This window comes from Berghia stephanieae, chromosome 1 (genome assembly GCF_034508935.2).
Source record: "Berghia stephanieae isolate SIO BIC M18660-M18661 chromosome 1, UCSD_Bste_1.3, whole genome shotgun sequence".
Classification (NCBI taxonomy): Eukaryota; Metazoa; Mollusca; class Gastropoda; order Nudibranchia; family Aeolidiidae; genus Berghia; species Berghia stephanieae.
In genome coordinates this window covers 53,468,823-53,485,805 of record NC_088360.1, presented here as the reverse complement: position 1 = coordinate 53,485,805, position 16,983 = coordinate 53,468,823, and the positions used below count along the sequence as shown (strand labels likewise).

Here is a 16,983-nt window from a genome sequence, read left to right as displayed (position 1 = left end):
TCATTTTCTTTTAAATTATTTATTTAAACCATCTGCGCAATGTGGTTTAACAGAGGAAATTGTCAGTATTACGTTAAGTATGTCTCTTAACATTCATGAGGTAAAGAATTTGAATATTTTTCGGGGCAATACCGATTTATTTCAAGCCTCTAATTCTCTAAATAGACACTTTAATATTTTAGGTAAGAAAAGAACAAATTGGGGAGAAGACACTGGTATGAGATAAAGATCTGAAAAAGTATGTAACAGTGTGAGACAGAACAAGAAAAGAAAAATACAGAAAAAAATCCCAAAAATCAACCTTCTTTGACAGGGAATCAAACATCCCTAATAACAAGGCCAAGTGTTTATTCATCCTAGTTCTCAGACTGTAGAAGTGTAAATCATACTTGATGAATCCGAACATCTTTTCTGTTATGAGAAACGTAAACAAGATATCGACGATTTTTGTTGGTAATTCATTTATGTCGTAAAATCCAAATCAGCTCAAATGATAGTACGTACAGTTGACTTCGTAATATATAATCCATTGTCTCAGAGGTAATAGGTCGAACTGAACTTGACATCTAAAACTAAATTATCTATAGTCAAAGGAAATAGAATTTTGTCATAGTATATGTAAAAGTAAGTAAAGATTATTTCTTTCTTGTATCGGTTATTTGTTAAACCCAGATTTCATTACGTTGAACTGAAATAATTTCTTTAGCATTAATTTCATCACGACATTATACCATAACATTATTGAGGTTGTATATATTATTTAAAAATGCTATCAACTTTGATAGTTGAATTATGAACCATCTTATCAGCAAATATTAAAAATTAGCACAGGGGCAGCGTGGCTCAACGGTACGGTCTTTGCTTCGTACCCGAAAGGTACAGAGTTTAATCACTCACCGCTTCGCTGTGTGGCCTTGAGCAAGTCACCTCGCCCTAGCTCACTTTGCGGCGCTGCTCTGCGGCTGACGCATGGGCTATTCCAGTCTTCCCTTGGAATAGAGACTAAAGACAAATTTACCCTTGGGGATGATTAAAGGGAATTTTATTATTATTATTTTTTTTATCACAATTCCACTGATTTCGTGGCAAAAACAGTTAACAAAACGAATGGCATTGTACCATGATCCCGCATCATATTATGATTTTATATCTAATTTATTTAACCATTTGTACCCTTCCTCAGGAATTTCAGTTCATATCGGACATCGGCGGAACAGTTGGACTTTATGTGGGAATATCGGCTTTGAGCGCCTTTGAAATCCTCCACTTGTTCATCTCAATTATCCGACATCTGTTTTTCCGATGGAGAAATAGTAACTAATCGATCTTTGTGACCAATCTGCCACGAACACGATATTTCAGGGGCAAGAATATTTCAGCAGAAGAATACTTATTTTTCATGAATTTTAAACTGCTTAAACTTTCATGAAGGACGGCGATCACCCCCTTCTCTAATATATTCAGTTCTCCACGAGGAGTCGTGGTATTTCATCTATAAAAAACGAAGACAACACGTCACCTCAACCCATTTTTGCCACATGGTGTTCGAATTTTTTAACGCGCAACTGTGATTTTAAATAAATACTATTAGTTTTTAAAATATACACTTGCAGGTTCGGACGAGAGGCCAGAAGAATAACAATCTATCTCAATTTATAAAATTAATATATAAAGTGTCGCTATTAATTCTTAATTTTATGTTTATACATTTTTATGCTTTTACATATAAATTCAGCTCGGGGTCACAGGGGCAACATATTTCACTTTGTAAAATGTAATATATATATATATATATATATATATATAATATATATATATTATATATATATATATACGTTGTCGCCATGTATTCTTAACGTTATATTTATACATTTTTATGCATGCCAGGTCAAGAAACGAATTTCCATTTTTGGATGAATAAAGTATTTTTGTATTATGTATTATGTTGATTAACCTGAGGATAATATGTGTCTGCGCAATACCAACAATTTGCTTGATTGATGTTGATCTCGTAAATCACAATGATAAATGTTCAATGCGACATATTTCTATATCAGTATGAATAAAGCTGACGACACTCGGCTCATTGTCATTGCTTTTAGACAGCCAGTTGGATGATTGGTTTTTATTAAATTATCTGTAATAGAACAAAAACTTCAATGGTTTATGTGATGGTACGATTGATTTACATGGCGGGCAAAAATGGTGATGATTTTACTTAACTCGATAACTCCATACACTATTTCATTTCGGAAAAAATATCTAACCGTTGACCAACCTTACTTACCAGGTTCTATTCTCCTTCCAGAGCTTAGATGAAATAGCTCTTCAATTTTGAGGTCAATAGGGAGCAATAGTGTAACATCAAAATACTGATTCGAATCTCATTGGAAGTATGAAACCAGTCTTCCAGAGTACTGAATACATGCATTGTGCAACTAATCTTTTGGTTTCATAGTGATAACATTTAATTTTAATTTATTTTTTGTCTAAATAAATGCTGGTGGTCAATAAAGATCACATCCATCCTCGCTCTTTCACGCTCTGCAATTATAAGAAGCTGCCTTTACCTCCTGCTACTAAAATAGTTATGCCACTTTATGGTTCAATATATGACCTATTCATTGTTGGTCCTCCCTGGGACATGTTATACACTTCTAAGGAGTTTGGAACCGGAACAGATGAAGGTAATACGTTGTAAGTTCTGCGTCCCATTGAAGTCTAATGGGGCAGTGTGGCTTAGCTGTTCGGTCTTTGCTTCATACCCGAAATGTACAGAGTTCGATCACCCGCTACTGGGCTTTGTGGCCTTGAGCAAGTCACCTCGTCCTAGCTGAATTTAGCGCGGTGCACTGCGGCGAACACCTGGGTTATTTCAGTCTTCCTTTGGAAAAGACCCAATAGACAATTTTTCCTAATGGGATGAATAAAGGAAAGTTTATTTATTTATTTCATTATTTTATATTATTTTCATCTTATTCTAGTGGTGTCCTTGGTGTTTTCCTGTCTAAAATCTGCTTTTCCCTCTTTCTCTCATTCGTTAATTAATAATAGATACTTAAGGTACAATTCTATAATCTTACTTCAAAAATTTAGACTTAAGCATTGTTTAAATTTTATTTTGAAGCTCGCCTCCATGTAGATAGGATTAATTATTCACTGTGGTGATTTAGCAATAGAAGCATTGAAAAGGAATCATTTCACTTACTATTCACCCAACAACATTATCATCATCATAATCACCATCATCATCATCATCATCATCATTATCATCATCATCATCGTCGTCGTCGTCATCGTGGTCGTCGTCAGCAGCAGCAGCAGCAACAGCAGCAGCAGAATCATCATGAATACGATTGAAGACGCATATGTTCGTTATAACAACATGACGGCGATGGTGATAATCAATACTTAAAATCAAACTGGTTCTAAAATAAGCGGCAATTTAAAAGTACATCAGACTATGAAAGCCTGGTGCTTGTTACATTTAAGATTATCTCAGCGTCATTAGATGAATTGACGTGAATAAAAATGTTACTTATCAGCAGATCGGATATTCCAAATTGTCATATATTGTAGGAAATATTCTCATATTAACCAAATGGATCAGCATACCGACAAGTATGTGCAGCAATGATTATGTTTAAAGGGATAGAAACCACAGTTCGTACCCCACTCCCCTGCCTCCCCTGTCCATTAATGGGAGATCAGGAACCCCAACCAATTAATTCAAATATTTTTTTTAATTCCCTTTATTCATCCCCCAGGGGAAATTTGTCTTTAGGGTCTATTCCAAGGAAAGACTGGACTAACCCAGGCGTCAGCCGCAGAGCAGCGCCGCACCCACTATGGAGGGTTAGGAACCCCACCCAGTTAAAAAAAAATTTAAAAATGAAAATTCCCTTTATTCATCCCCCAGGATTGATTCCAAGGGAAGACTGCCCACTATAGAAAGGTCAGGAACCCCATCCAGTATAAGGGGATAGAAGCCACAGTATGTGCCCCTCCCCCTCTCCTGTCCACTATGCGAGGTCAGGAACCCCATCCAGTAAAATAAAATATAAAAATGAAAATTCCCTTTATTTATCCCCAAGGATTTATTCCAAGGGAAGACAGCCCACTATGGGAGGTCAGGAACCCCACCCAGTATAAGGGGATAGAATAAAAATGTACCCTCTCAGGTCAGGAACCCCACCAGGTTAATTCAAAGAATTTTTACCAATTCCCTTTATTCATCCCCCAGGGGAAATTTGTCGTTAGGGTCTCTTCCAAGGAAAGACTGGAATAACCCAGGCGTCAGCCGCAGAGCAGCGCCGCAAAGAGAGCTAGTGCGGGAACAGATGTAGATTCCAAGAGCACACTATCAGTGTACTTAGTTTGAGATCACCCAAAAGTCTCATACAGACACAAGAACGTGTCCCCACTAAGAGGAACACACTCCAATGTTTACAAATCATTTATAATATATAAAATATAATAACAGTGCATAACAGAGAGATGATTTACAAGGGAAAAATACAACCTCCCAAAATTAATTTGACATTTGACTGCTTCCAACACAGCCAGGGTATCCGGCTAGAACAAAACCAAGTAATCCCATTCCAAAACCAAGACAGAAAGCATTTTGGAAAACAGACCTAGGGGGATAGAATACACAGTATGGACCTCCTGCTCACTATGGGAGGTCAGGAACCCCACCCTGTATAAGGAGATAGAATAAACATGTATGTACCGTCTTGCCCACCCCCCCCCTCCTCCCCTTACCATTAATTGGAGGTCAGGAACCGCACCCAGTTAATTCAAATAATTTTTTTAAATTCCCTTTATTCGTCCGCAAAGGGAAATTTGTCGTTAGGGTCCATTCCAAGGAAAGACTGGAACAACCCAGGCGTCAGCCGCAGAGCAGCGCCGCAAAAGGAGCTAGTGCGGGAACAGATGTAGATTCCAATAGCACACTATCAGTGTAATTAGTTTGAGATCACCCAAAAGTCCTGTACAGACACAAGAACAGGTCCCCACTAAGAGGAACACACTCCAATGTTTACAAATCATATATAAAATATAATAACAGTACATAACAGAGAGATGATTAACAAGGGAAAAATACAACCTCCCAAAATTAACTATACATTTGACTGCTTCCAACACAGCCAGGTATCCGGCCAGGGCTAGAACAAAACCAAGTAATACCATTCCAAAACAAAGACAGAAAGCATGTTGGAAAACAGACATAGGGGGATAGAATACACAATATGGACCTCCCTGCCACACTATGGGAGGTCAGGAACCCCACCCAGTATAAGGGGATAGAATAAACATGTATGTACCCTCTCGCCACCCCCCCCCTCCCCACTATGGGGGGTTTGGAACCCCACCCAGTTAAATAAAATTTAAAAATGAAAATTCCCTTTATTCATCCCCCAGGATTGATTCCAAGGGAAGACTGCCCACTATGGAAAGGTCAGGAACCCCATCTAGTATAAGGGATAGAAGCCACAGTATTGGCCCCTCCCCCTCTCCTGTCCACTATGCGAGGTCAGGAACCCCACCCAGTAAAATAAAATATAAAAATGAAAATTCCCTTTATTCATCCCCAAGGATTTATTCCAAGGGAAGACTGCCCACTATGGGAGGTCAGGAACCCCACCCAGTATAAGGGGATAGAATAAACATGTACCCTCTCAGGTCAGGAACCCCACCAGGTTAATTCAAAGAATTTTTACCAATTCCCTTTATTCATCCCCCAGGGGAAATTTGTCGTTAGGGTCTAGTCTGGAAAGACTGGAATAACCCAGGCATCAGCCGCAGAGCAGCGCCGCAAAGGGAGCTAGTGCGGGAACAGATGGAGATTCCAAGAGCACACTATCAGTGTACTTAAGTTTGAGATCACCCAAAAGTCTCATACAGACACAAGAACGTGTCCCCACTAAGAGGATCACACTCCAATGTTTACAAATCATTTATAATATATAAAATATAATAACGGTCCATATCAGAGAGATGATTTACAAGGGAAAAGTACAACCTCCCAAAATTAACTATACATTTGACTGCTTCCAACACAGCCAGGTATCCGGCCAGGGCTAGAACAAAACCAAGTAATCCCATTCCAAAACAAAGACAGAAAGCATGTTGGAAAACAGACATAGGGGATAAAATACACAGTATGTACCTCCCTGCCCACTACGGGAGGTCAGGAACCCCACCCAGTATAAGGGGATAGAATACACAGTATGTACCTCCCTGCCCAGTATGAGAGGTCAGGAACCCCACCCAGTATAACGGGATAGAAGAAACAGTATGTACCCTCTCGCCCCCCCCCCCCCCCCTCCCCCACTAAATAAAATTTAAAAATAAAAATTCACTTTATTCATCACCCAGGATTGATTCCAAGGGAAGACTGCCCACTATGGGAGGTCAGGATCCCCACCCAGTATAAGGGGATAGAAGCCACAGTATGTAACACCCCTCCCCCTCTCCGGTCCATTATGTGAGGCCAGGAACTCCACCAAGTTAAATAAAATATAAAATAAATCCCCTTTATTCACCCCCCAGGAGTCTATTCCAAGCGAAGACTGGAATAACCAAGGCGTTATCCGTAGAGCAGCGCGGCAAAGTGAGCTAGGGATTGGTGACTTGCTCAAGGCCACACAACGTAGCGGCGGGAGATTGAACCAAGTAATCCCTTTCCAAGACCAAGACGAAAAGCATATTGGAAAAAAGACATAAGGGGGTAAAATATACAGTATGTACCCCCCTGCCCAGTATGAGAGGTCAGGAACCCCTCCCAGTATAAGGGTATAGAAGAAACAGTATGTACCCCCCCCCCCTCTCTCTCTCTCTCTCTCTCTCCACTATGGGCTGTCAAGAACCCCACCCAGTTAAAATTTAAAAAAGAATATTCCCTTTATTCCTCCCCTAGGGGAAGTTTGTCTTTAGGGTCTATTCCAAGGGATGACTGGAATAAACCAGGCAACAGCCGCAGAGCAGCGCGGAAAATTGAGCTAGGGCGTGAACAGATGTAGATTCCAAGAGCACACTATCAGTGTACTTAGTTTGAGATCGTCCAAAAGGCTCGTACAAACACAAGCACAGTTCCCCACTAAGAGGAACACACTCAAATGTTTACAAATCATATATAATACAGAAAACATAATAAGTGCATAACAGAAAGATGATTTATAAGGGAAAAATACGATATCCCAAAACTAACTACACATTTGACTGATTCCCTCCAAACCAGGGCGAGGACAAAACTAAGTAATCTCATTCCAAGACCAAGACAGAAAGCATTTTGGAAAAAAGACATAGGGGGATAGAATACACAGTATTTACACCCCCCCCCCCCCGCCACCATCCCCACTATGGGAGGTCAGGAACCCCACCCAGTTAAATAAAATTTTAAAAAGAAAATTCCATTTATTCATCCCCCAGGAGTCTATTCCAAGGGAAAACTGGAGTAACCCAGGCGTTAGTCGCAGTGCAGCGCCGCAAAGACAACCACACAACGCAGCGGCAGATGATGAACTCGGTACCTTTCGGGAAGAAGCAAAGACCGTACCACTGAGCTATACTGCCCCTAATCTGCAAAACTCTACAACTCAGAAGACGAGTTTTCTCGACTGTAGTCTCGTATTTTGTGATCCAGCTTTCGTTATATCTAATGCAACAACAAAAACCTGTGCGGAAAACAGACATAGGGGATAGAAGACATAGTATTTACCTCCCTGCCCTATATGGGATGGGAGTATCCCCACCCAGAATAAGGGGATAGAAACCACAGTTTGTACCCCCCCCCCCCCCGCCTCCCCTGTCCATTAATTGGAGGTCAGGAACCCCACCCAGTTAATTCAAATAATTTTTAAAAATTCCCTTTATTCATCCCCCAGGGGAAATTTGTCGTTAGGGTCTATTCCAAGGAAAGACTGGACTAACCCAGGCGTCAGCCGCAGAGCAGCGCCGCACCCACTATGGAGGGTTAGGTACCCCACCCAGTAAAAAAAAAAATTAAAAATGAAAATTCCCTTTATTCATCCCCCAGGATTGATTCCAAGGGAAGACTGCCCACTATAGAAAGGTCAGGAACCCCATCCAGTATAAGGGGATAGAAGCCACAGTATGTGCCCTCCCCTCTCCTGTCCACTATGCGAGGTCAGGAACCCCATCCAGTAAAATAAAATATAAAAATGAAAATTCCCTTTATTTATCCCCAAGGATTTATTCCAAGGGAAGACAGCCCACTATGGGAGGTCAGGAACCCCACCCAGTATAAGGGGATAGAATAAAAATGTACCCTCTCAGGTCAGGAACCCCACCAGGTTAATTCAAAGAATTTTTACCAATTCCCTTTATTCATCCCCCAGGGGAAATTTGTCGTTAGGGTCTCTTCCAAGGAAAGACTGGAATAACCCAGGCGTCAGCCGCAGAGCAGCGCCGCAAAGAGAGCTAGTGCGGGAACAGATGTAGATTCCAAGAGCACACTATCAGTGTACTTAGTTTGAGATCACCCAAAAGTCTCATACAGACACAAGAACGTGTCCCCACTAAGAGGAACACACTCTAATGTTTACAAATCATTTATAATATATAAAATATAATAACCGTGCATAACAGAGAGATGATTTACAAGGGAAAAATACAACCTCCCAAAATTAATTTGACATTTGACTGCTTCCAACACAGCCAGGGTATCCGGCTAGAACAAAACCAAGTAATCCCATTCCAAAACAAAGACACAAAGCATTTTGGAAAACAGACCTAGGGGGATAGAATACACAGTATGGACCTCCTGCTCACTATGGGAGGTCAGGAACCCCACCCTGTATAAGGAGATAGAATAAACATGTATGTACCCTCTTGCCCACCCCCCCCCTCCCCATTATGGGGGTTAGGAACCCCACCCAGTTAAATAAAATTTAAAAATGAAAATTCCCTTTATTCATCCCCCAGGATTGATTCCAAGGGAAGACTGCCCATTATGGGAGGTCAGGAACCCCACCCAGTATAAGGGGATAGAAGCCACAGTATGTACCCCTCCCCCTCTCCTGTCCACTATATGAGGTCAGGAACCCCACCCAGTTAAATAAAATAATAAAGATACAATTCCCTTTATTCATCCCCCAGGGGAAATATGTCTTTTGTGTCTATTCCAAGGGAAGACTGGAATAACCCAGGCGACAGCCGCAGAGCAGCGCCGCAAAGTCAGCTAGGGCTAGGTGACTTGTTCAAGGCCACACAACGCAGCGGGTAGAAGCAAAGACCGTATCATTGAGCCACGCTGCCCCTAATCTGCAAAACTTAAGACTCAGAAAACGAGTTTTCTCGACTGTAGTAATTTTGTGTATCCAGCTTTCGTTATATCTAAAACAAAAACAAAAACCTGTGCGGAAAACAGACATAGGGAATAGAAGACATTGTATGTACCTCCCTGCCCTATATGGGATGGGTGTATCCCCACCCACTATAACGGGATAGAAACCACAGTTTGAACCCCTCCACCCCCCCCCCCACCCCCGCCTCCTCCCCTGTCCATTAATTGGAGGTCAGGAACCGCACCCAGTTAATTCAAATAATTTTTTTTAATTCCCTTTATTCGTCCGCCAAGGGAAATTTGTCGTTAGGGTCCATTCCAAGGAAAGACTGAAACAACCCAGGCGTCAGCCGCAGAGCAGCGCCGCAAAGGGAGCTAGTGCGGGAACAGATGTAGATTCCAATAGCACACTATCAGTGTAATTAGTTTGAGATCACCCAAAAGTCTTGTACAGACACAAGAACAGGTCCCCACTAAGAGGAACACACTCCAATGTTTACAAATCATATATAAAATATAATAACAGTACATAACAGAGAGATGATTAACAAGGGAAAAAATACAACCTCCCAAAATTAACTATACATTTGACTGCTTCCAACACAGCCAGGGTATCCGGCCAGGGCTAGAACAAAACCAAGTAATACCATTCCAAAACAAAGACAGAAAGCATGTTGGAAAACAGACATAGGGGGATAGAATACACAGTATGGACCTCCCTGCCACACTGGGAGGTCAGGAACCCCACCCAGTATAAGGGGATAGAATAAACATGTATGTACCCTCTCGCCACCCCCCCCCTCCCCACTATGGGGGGTTTGGAACCCCACCCAGTTAAATAAAATTTAAAAATGAAAATTCCCTTTATTCATCCCCCAGGATTGATTCCAAGGGAAGACTGCCCACTATGGAAAGGTCAGGAACCCCATCTAGTATAAGGGGATAGAAGCCACAGTATTGGCCCCTCCCCCTCTCCTGTCCACTATGCGAGGTCAGGAACCCCACCAAGTAAAATAAAATATAAAAATGAAAATTCCCTTTATTCATCCCCAAGGATTTATTCCAAGGGAAGACTGCAATGGGAGGTCAGGAACCCCACCCAGTATAAGGGGATAGAATAAACATGTACCCTCTCAGGTCAGGAACCCCACCAGGTTAATTCAAAGAATTTTTACCAATTCCCTTTATTCATCCCCCAGGGGAAATTTGTCGTTAGGGTCTAGTCTGGAAAGACTGGAATAACCCAGGCATCAGCCGCAGAGCAGCGCCGCAAAGGGAGCTAGTGCGGGAACAGATGGAGATTCCAAGAGCACACTATCAGTGTACTTAAGTTTGAGATCACCCAAAAGTCTCATACAGACACAAGAACGTGTCCCCACTAAGAGGATCACACTCCAATGTTTACAAATCATTTATAATATATAAAATATAATAACGGTGCATAACAGAGAGATGATTTACAAGGGAAAAATACAACCTCCCAAAATTAACTATACATTTGACTGCTTCCAACACAGCCAGGGTATCCGGCCAGGGCTAGAACAAAACCAAGTAATCCCATTCCAAAACAAAGACAGAAAGCATGTTGGAAAACAGACATAGGGGGATAGAATACACAGTATGTACCTCCCTGCCCACTACGGGAGGTCAGGAACCCCACCCAGTATAAGGGGATAGAATACACAGTATGTACCTCCCTGCCCAGTATGAGAGGTCAGGAACCCCACCCAGTATAACGGGATAGAAGAAACAGTATGTACCCTCTCGCCCCCCCCCCCCCCCCCTCCCCACTAAATAAAATTTAAAAATAAAAATTCACTTTATTCATCAGCCAGGATTGATTCCAAGGGAAGACTGCCCACTATGGGAGGTCAGGATCCCCACCCAGTATAAGGGGATAGAAGCCACAGTATGTAACACCCCTCCCCCTCTCCGGTCCATTATGTGAGGCCAGGAACTCCACCAAGTTAAATAAAATATAAAATAAATCCCCTTTATTCACCCCCCAGGAGTCTATTCCAAGCGAAGACTGGAATAACCAAGGCGTTATCCGTAGAGCAGCGCGGCAAAGTGAGCTAGGGATTGGTGACTTGCTCAAGGCCACACAACGTAGCGGCGGGAGATTGAACCAAGTAATCCCTTTCCAAGACCAAGACGAAAAGCATATTGGAAAAAAGACATAAGGGGGTAAAATATACAGTATGTACCTCCCTGCCCAGTATGAGAGGTCAGGAACCCCTCCCAGTATAAGGGTATAGAAGAAACAGATGTACGTAGTACCCCCCCCCCCCCCTCTCTCTCTCTCTCTCTCCACTATGGGCGGTCAAGAACCCCACCCAGTTAAAATTTAAAAAAGAATATTCCCTTTATTCCTCCCCTAGGGGAAGTTTGTCTTTAGGGTCTATTCCAAGGGATGACTGGAATAAACCAGGCAACAGCCGCAGAGCAGCGCGGAAAATTGAGCTAGGGCGTGAACAGATGTAGATTCCAAGAGCACACTATCAGTGTACTTAGTTTGAGATCGTCCAAAAGGCTCGTACAAACACAAGCACAGTTCCCCACTAAGAGGAACACACTCAAATGTTTACAAATCATATATAATACAGAAAACATAATAAGTGCATAACAGAAAGATGATTTATAAGGGAAAAATACGATATCCCAAAACTAACTACACATTTGACTGATTCCCTCCCAACCAGGGCGAGGACAAAACTAAGTAATCTCATTCCAAGACAAAGACAGAAATCATGTTGGAAAGAAGACATAGGGGGATAGAATACACAGTATTTACACCCCCCCCCCCCCGCCACCATCCCCACTATGGGAGGTCAGGAACCCCACCCAGTTAAATAAAATTTTAAAAAGAAAATTCCATTTATTCATCCCCCAGGAGTCTATTCCAAGGGAAAACTGGAGTAACCCAGGCGTTAGTCGCAGTGCAGCGCCGCAAAGACAACCACACAACGCAGCGGCAGATGATGAACTCGGTACCTTTCGGAAAGAAGCAAAGACCGTACCACTGAGCTATACTGCCCCTAATCTGCAAAACTCTACAACTCAGAAGACGAGTTTTCTCGACTGTAGTCTCGTATTTTGTGATCCAGCTTTCGTTATATCTAATGCAACAACAAAAACCTGTGCGGAAAACAGACATAGGGGATAGAAGACATAGTATTTACCTCCCTTCCCTATATGGGATGGGAGTATCCCCACCCAGAATAAGGGGATAGAAAGCACAGTTTGTACCCCCCCCCCCCCCCCCCCGCCTCCCCTGTCCATTAATTGGAGGTCAGGAACCCCACCCAGTTAATTCAAATAATTTTTAAAAATTCCCTTTATTCATCCCCCAGGGTAAATTTGTCGTTAGGGTCTATTCCAAGGAAAGACTGGAATAACCCAGGCGTCAGCCGCAGAGCAGCGCCTCAAAGGGAGCTAGGGCGGGAACAGATGTATATTCCAAGAGCACACTATCAGTGTACTTAGTTTGAGATCACCCAAAAGTCTTGTACAGACACAAGAACGTGTCCCCACTAAGAGGAACACACTCCAATGTTTACAAATTATATATAATACATAAAATATAATAACGGTGCATAACAGAGAGATACTTTACAAGGGAAAAATAGAACCTCCCAAAATTAACTATACATTTGACTGCTTCCAACACAGCCAGGGTATCCGGCCAGTGCTAGGACAAAACCAAGTATTCCCATTCCAAAACAAAGACAGAAAGCATGTTGGAAAACAAATATAGGGGGATAGAATACACAGTATGGACCTCCCTGCCCACTATGGGAGGTCAGAAACCCCACCCAGTATAAGGAGATAGAATAAACATGTATGTACCCTCTCGCCCCCCCCCCCTCCCCACTATGTGAGGTCAGGAACCCCACCCAGTTAAATAAAATATAAAATAAATTCCCTTTATTCATCCCCCAGGAGTCTATTCCAAGCGAAGACTGGAATAACGCAGGCGTTATCCGTAGAGCAGCGCCGCAAAGTGAGCTAGGGATTGGTGACTTGCTCAAGGCCACACAACGCAGCGGCGGGAGATAGAACCAAGTAATCCCTTTCCAAGACAAAGACGAAAAGCATATTGGAAAAAAGACATAAGGGGGTATAATATACAATATGTACCTCCCTGCCCAGTATGAGAGGTCAGGAACCCCTCCCAGTATAAGGGGATAGAAGAAACAGTATGTACCCCCCCCCCACTATGGGAGGTCAAGAACCCCACACAGTTAAATAAAATAAAAAAGATACAATTCCCTTCATTCCTCCCCCAGGGGAAGTTTGTCTTTAGGGTCTATTCCAAGGGATGACTGGAATAAACCAGGCAACAGCCGCAGATCAGCGTCGCAAATGGAGCTAGGGCCGGAACAGATGTAGATTCCAAGAGCACACTATCAGTGTACTTAGTTTGAGATCACCCAAAAGTCTCGTACAAACACAAGCACAGGTCCCCACTAAGAGGAACACACTCAAATGTTTACAAATCATATATAATACATAAAACATAAAAAGTGCATAACAGAAAGATGATTTATAAGAGAAAAATACGATATCCCAAAACTAACTACACATTTGACTGTTTCCCTCCCAACCAGGGTGAGGACAAAACCAAGTAATCTCATTCCAAGACCAAGACAGAAAGCATGTTGGAAAAAAGACATAGTGGGATAGAATACACAGTATGTACACCCCCCCCCCTCCCCGTCCCCACTATGGGAGGTCAGGAACCCCACCCAGTTGAATAAAATTTAAAAAAAGAAAACTCCCTTTATCCATCCCCCAGGAGTCTATTCCCAGGGAAGACTGGGGTAACCTAGGCGTTAGTCGCAGAGCAGCGCCGCAAAGTCAGCTAGGGCGAGGTGACTTGTACAAGGCCACACAACGCAGCGGCAGATGATTGAACTTGGCACCTTTCGGGTAGAAGCAAAGACCGTACCACTGAGCCACGCTGCCCCTAATCTGCAAAACTCTACAACTCAGAAGACGAGTTTTCTCGATTGTAGATATTTTGTGTATCCAGCTTTCGTTATATCTAAAACAAAAACAAAAACCTGGGCGGATTATATTCCTAATATAAATATGAAACACACATGAACTCACAGAAACCCCCCCCCCCCCTCTCTCTCTCTCTCTCTCTCTCTCTCTCTCTCTCTCTCTCTCTCAGACACACACATACACATAGCGAGAGAGAGAGAGAGAGGGGAGAGAGAGAGAGAGAGAGAGAGAGAGAGAACATATAATTTTGACATTGAAATAAAGCAGAGTTAAAATTCGTTATCAATAGTGTTCAGATGTCAAATGAACATTCCCAAAAACATCCGATGAAGAGTTGTTCGCTTTCTGACATAGTTCCATTGCTGTATGTAAAATCACCCACATAGAAGATTTGATGATGATCTACAATAGGAGGAAGAAAAGTAATAGATGGTGAGTCTCTCTTGTCATTTGGGTACAATTAAAAAACTTTACATTGATTCATATAAGTTATATTATATATATAAATGATGTACAAGAGAACCCGAAGTCAGTCATATATCATGCTATAATCCGAATCAAAACCGGGTAGTTTATATATATACTCAACAAATATTGGACAATATTAGACCACGCATAGAGTTACGGCCACCTTATTGTACAAGTACAAGCAAGCATTGTGCAAATGCGATATGAAAAGAGAACCACACTGTCTATGGTCAGGTGAGAGAATTAAAACCAAATATTTTTGTGCGGCTATGCGATATAGTGGTATGACACTTGCCTTCGGATCGGAAAGTCCTCGGTTCTGAGCGGTGCGTTGTTGAGCTCTTAGAAAATGCTCTTTACTCACATTCTCTCACCGTACTGAAACGTAAAACGAGTATGGTCATTAACAACGTCGTCTCTTTGCGCAGAAATTGCAGTATCGCTCAACAGGCGCCATGTCTCGTCGATATTTAGTGTTGCTGTTGCTTGCTTGTAAAGCGATTTGAGCACGATTAATGGATATTGCTCTATATTAAAACTTGACAGTGACACAATACCATTACAAGGAGATACGTCTGAATTAAAATAGTTTCATTTTGTTCTGTTTTCTTATTGGTCTTACAGAGGTTACGTCATTTTAAGGTCATTTCAACGCTTATAATAGGTGGACGTGGATAGTGAAAAAAAAAATTGATTTACCATTAAATGCACCCAAGAAAATGTAAGAGGGGACTGTTTCAAATAGGTGGAATAGAAGTAGTGTCCAAGGACAAAATTTAAAAATCCTTTTATTCATCCTCGGGGAAAATCATTCTTTACAAGCTCAATGGAAATTATTCTTTACAGGCTGTGTGGAGAAAATATCAAGAAATTAAACTGTACTTGATAACAGGACCCACATCACCCTCTGTCATCGTGACGTTGATGCTGAGAGAGAGAGAGAGAGAGAGAGAGAGAGAGAGAGAGAAAGAGAGAGATAAGGGGGGGGGGATACAACTTTATCCTTATTTGATTGTTCATTTATTTTAGCTTGCAACATTTAGTTTTGTTTTTAAGGGTTTTACGGCGCATGCAACACATTTAGGTCATATCAGCGCCAGTAAAAAGGAAGAAAATGGGAAAGTAAAAAGTTATAGAATTACAATTAAAGTACGAAAAAAGGAAGACAAAGGCCAATTGGCACAAGAACAGATTTACAGTCCGAGAGCATACTATCAGTGTACTTAGTTTGAGATCACCTAAATGTCTCATCCTGATACATGCACATGTCACAACTGAGAGAAACACACGCAAATGTTTACAAATCATAACATGTATTTTTTTTTCCTGAATCGTCATTACTGTGGGTGATAACACCACTTGAAGATGCTGATGATGATAACAAACGGATCTTTAAAAAAATAAAATATCGTCATCAATAACTATAACGTAATTGTTGGTGCTAGAGCTGAAGTTCGGAATATCGTTGGTGCTTAATGATAACCAAGGGTGATGTAGAAAGGTGAAAAGCGAAAAAAATGAGTTAAATAATTTCAAATTTAAAACGATGCCCTGTAATAAAGACGACGAATCAATGACACAAGAAAGTAGATAAGTGTAGTCTCAGCGACCTTGGTATTACTTCCCACGCCTGCTGTTACTCAAATATTTTCTCAGCTCACATTTGATTTGGTAAGGTATGAGAAATTTATTGACAACTATTGTTTCAGACTGAGAAGCGATTTCCTGATCGACTGCTCATCCATATAGATAGTATGCAGATGACGTCACTCAGGCCTTTGTTATTGTTTTTGCCATCCGCGTTTGTGAGTTGTTCTCACTAAACTGTATTAACCAGACTATAAAAGTTCATGGTTACACAGAGTTTGTGTGTTGGTCCGTTATACTTCCGGATGGCAATGTTGTGAACTCCTTGGCCAAGCGCATTCTATCTATAGATAGAATGAAGTTTACGTCACCCCGGTCTTTGTTATTGCTTTTTGCCATTCGCATTTATGAGTAATCCTCACTAAACTGTATTAACCAGACTATAAACGTTCACGGTTACACATAGTTTTGTGTGTTGGTCCGTTTTATTTACGGATGTTGTGAGTTTCTTTGCCAAGCGCACAATATCTTTGGATGACTTTCCAGTGTTTGTGGAAGGCGGACCCTCCATAGACCCACCACACAGAATGTCGGTAATTAACATGCCA

At 41.7% G+C, this 16,983-nt stretch overlaps 1 protein-coding gene across 1 annotated transcript in view; it reads left to right on the top strand.

Moving 5' to 3' along the window:
- LOC144977438 (epithelial sodium channel subunit alpha-like) overlaps window positions 1-1,665 on the top strand; it is a 30,548-nt gene extending 28,883 nt beyond the window's left edge. The window contains exon 17 of the mRNA XM_078922655.1: window positions 1,184-1,665. Coding sequence (XP_078778781.1) covers window positions 1,184-1,321 — 138 coding nt within the window. The 3' untranslated portion in view covers window positions 1,322-1,665. The remainder of the gene's footprint in view (window positions 1-1,183) is intronic.
- Window positions 1,666-16,983: the final 15,318 nt, after the last annotated feature.